The 2,951-nt window shown below is 57.4% G+C and overlaps 1 protein-coding gene across 1 annotated transcript; it reads right to left on the bottom strand.

Annotated features, from left to right (window-relative positions):
* Positions 1-598: 598 nt before the first annotated feature.
* Positions 599-2,287, bottom strand: LOC126571980 (protein tailless). The gene is made up of 2 exons (XM_050230938.1): positions 2,101-2,287; positions 599-1,989 (listed from the first exon to the last, which is right to left on the bottom strand). Exons 1-2 carry the CDS (start codon positions 2,285-2,287, stop codon positions 599-601), a joined length of 1,578 nt encoding a protein of 525 aa, XP_050086895.1.
* Between the last annotated feature and the right edge of the window lie 664 nt (positions 2,288-2,951).

Raw genomic sequence — 2,951 nt, 5'->3', positions numbered from 1 at the left:
GATCCTGGAATAAAATCCTGGCGGATTAGGACCCCTAAGGATGGGATGGAAGCGGAACTCGCTTCCCGCTCCTGTGCGTCCCTAATTACGCGTCCCTCGGCACCATCGGCAACCACACAAATCGGCAATTAACGGTTCATTTGTCAGCTTATCCATGCGATCCAGGGCTGGGTGAATAGGGACCGCGGGCCGGGCGGCAAAAAACAGGCTCTCTCTGTGTGTTCGTGGGACACGTCGGACACGTCGGAGATGTCCCAAAAAAAAAAGAAAAAAGAAAAAAAACCCCCGAACCAAAGTTTCAATTTTCCATTTTCCAGTTTATTCATTAAGGTTTTCCACGCGCGCTCTCTCTTTTTCTGTCGCATCTTAAAAAACTAAAAGCTCCTTTAACTACTAACTAAACGATAAACGACCGGTGCCCTCTCTCTCTCTCTCTCTCTCTCTCTCTCTCTCTCTCTCTCTCTCTCTCTCTGTCTGTCTGTCTAGCTCTCTTCCATCATCCGGTTTAGCGTTGATCACAGTGAACATTTAGCGATCCATTCGACCGGGAACGAATCGTGGGCGAGCCGCCCCGCCCCGCCCCGCCTCCGCCCATGCTTCACTTTTGACGATAGAAATCGAGCAACAGCTTGAGCAGTGGTGCCGGTCCAATGTTACGCCGGAAGAACAGCTCCTCGATCGTGTAGGACGACACGTTGCGCATGAGCGGCAGCAGCTGCGTCAACGCCCGGTACCGACTGTTCGATGGGCCCGGCCGGCACGTCTGGATGTACGCCGCCAGTGCGTCCCGGGCACTCTCCTCGAGCGTCCGGACCGTGCCGAGCTCCCCGATCGACCGTACACTGCCGGTGCTGCCCGTGGTGCCACCGGTCGAGTTGGTCACATCGGAACCATCGCTCGAAACGCTCGACATGCTCGTCTCCCCGTCAAACTCCGTCTTGTAGAGGGCGATCGCACGGAGATAGACGTACTCGTTCGCATCGACCCGCAGGGCCGCCAGTTGGGCCAGTATTTCCTGGAAAATGTCCACCTCCTTGAGCAAGAACTCGGTAAGGGCCGGGCCGGGTGTTCCGGTGGCTGGCGCTGGGGTCGCTGGCGTCGCTGGCGTCGCTGGCGTCGCTGGCGCCACAGGGGCCGTCGGCACAGTGCCCACCAGCTCGGCCCGATGCCCGGCACCGGCATGCAGGTACTCGTAGGCGATCAGCAGCTGACCAAAGTTGACCGGCGCCAGGTACTGGGCGACGGCAAGTATGAACAGCTCACGCCACGACTCCTCAAACAGCACCAGCTGATCGGCCATCGGGAGCTGCACGAACGGGGCGAGACTTTTCAGGAAGTTTACATTCATAAACAGGAGCTGGGCGGCGGATTCACGGATCGCATCAACCGCTACCAGTGGGTGGTGATGGTGATGATGCTGGAGGTGCCCGGGATGGTGGTGACCGGGCAGGAACGGTTGCGCCATCCCGAGCGGCGGATAAGGGGCGGGCGGTGGCGTGAGAAACGGGTTCCGTGCGATCGAAAGATCCAGCCCGGCCGCACCGGATGATGCTGGCGCCGTGTGGCCGGCATGCGCTGGGATTGACATCGCTGCGGCTGCCGCTGCGGCTGCCGCTGCGGCCGCTGCGGCCGCCGCCGCCGCCGCCCCCGGTGTCATCATCATATCGTGGCGCAGTGGTGAATCCTTCGCAATGAACAGGGCCATCTGTTTGCGCAGTGTCGAGTTGCGGGGGCCCCGCTCGTGCTGCACCGCATCCTTGTTCATGCCGACCTCGAAGCACCGTTTCAGCCGGCACGCCCGGCACTGGTTCCGGTGCGTTTTGTCCACCACGCACGGCCCGTCCGCCTTCGATTTGCACACGTACTGGCGGCTCCGGCGGATCGAACGCTTGAAAAACCCGGCACAACCGTCGCACGCGTAAATGCCGTAGTGTTTGCCGGAGCTGTGATCCCGGCACACCTTGCACGGGACATCGTACAGGATGCGACCTGTTTTTTTTTTTTTTTTTTTTTTGTTGGAAAGGGATTGTGCATTGTGAGAAGCTTGTGGGGAGCCGGTGGGTGGGGTGCAGCTGAGGTGGCAGCGAGCTGGGTACTTACTGGAGGAGGAGGACGCCGGAATGCGCATGTGGCCGTAACGGGGATCGATCAGCTCCGGTGAGCTAACCGGTGACTGCATGTCCTGGCTGTGCTGCTGCTCCTGATGATGGTGATGATGATGATGATGATGGGGATGCTGATGTGGATGATGAGAGTGCTGCTCGGTGGGCAGGCTGCTGAACATCATCTGGATGGGGTTTTTTCTTTTTGTTTTTTTTTTTTGGAGGGTCGATTTGGGGTTGACGTTGGTTGGCCGGTTGATCGCGTTTGCTGGCGTTTGATAGGCACGTGACACCCACCCTTCACACAAAAACGATTAACCACTGCACTGCACACACTCGGCGGACACCGCCGGTTTTTTTTTGTTTGTCTTCTTTTTCGCACACTTTGCACTGCAACTTTTTCGGTGGGACTTTTATTTTATTTTATTTTTTTCTGGTCACGTTTTTTTTTGTCTTTGATCGACGGATACAGTACAGAAAACTCGGCGAGCAAACTTTTACCACTACTGGGATGCTGGGATGTTGGGCTGCTGCTGCTGCTGCGGTGCCTCTCACTCTGTGCTCATCACCAGACGTTTCGCTTTCGATTGATCTAGTTTCGGCCGGTGCGGGACCGTTTTAAGGCACGGCACGGTGGCACTCAAACAAACGCCGACAGAGGAAGGGCAAGGGAATCATAAAGGGAGAGCGAGGGAGAGAGAGAGAGAGAGAGAGCCGATTGGACTGGCACCGAAAAAGGACCGCTTCGTCCTTGCGCGCCGCCACAGAGGTGAGGGTAGCAAGGGTGGAGATGGTCCGCCCTACCTAAAAATCCTCTTGTGCGGCATTCAGGCACTCCTTTCCATTTCT

The sequence above is a fragment of the Anopheles aquasalis genome, chromosome X, assembly GCF_943734665.1.
Source record: "Anopheles aquasalis chromosome X, idAnoAquaMG_Q_19, whole genome shotgun sequence".
Lineage (NCBI taxonomy): Eukaryota > Metazoa > Arthropoda > Insecta > Diptera > Culicidae > Anopheles > Anopheles aquasalis.
The sequence above is the reverse complement of the archived record's forward strand: the minus strand, read 5'-3'. Positions and strand labels throughout refer to the sequence as shown.

Coding starts and splice junctions, on each gene's coding strand:
- LOC126571980 (XM_050230938.1), bottom strand. CDS start 2,287: ATGATGTTCAGCAGCCTGCCCACCGAGCAGCACTCTCATCATCCACAT. Junction 1,990..2,100: donor TCCGGCGTCCTCCTCCTCCA/GTAAGTACCCAG, acceptor AAAAAAAAACAG/GTCGCATCCTGTACGATGTC.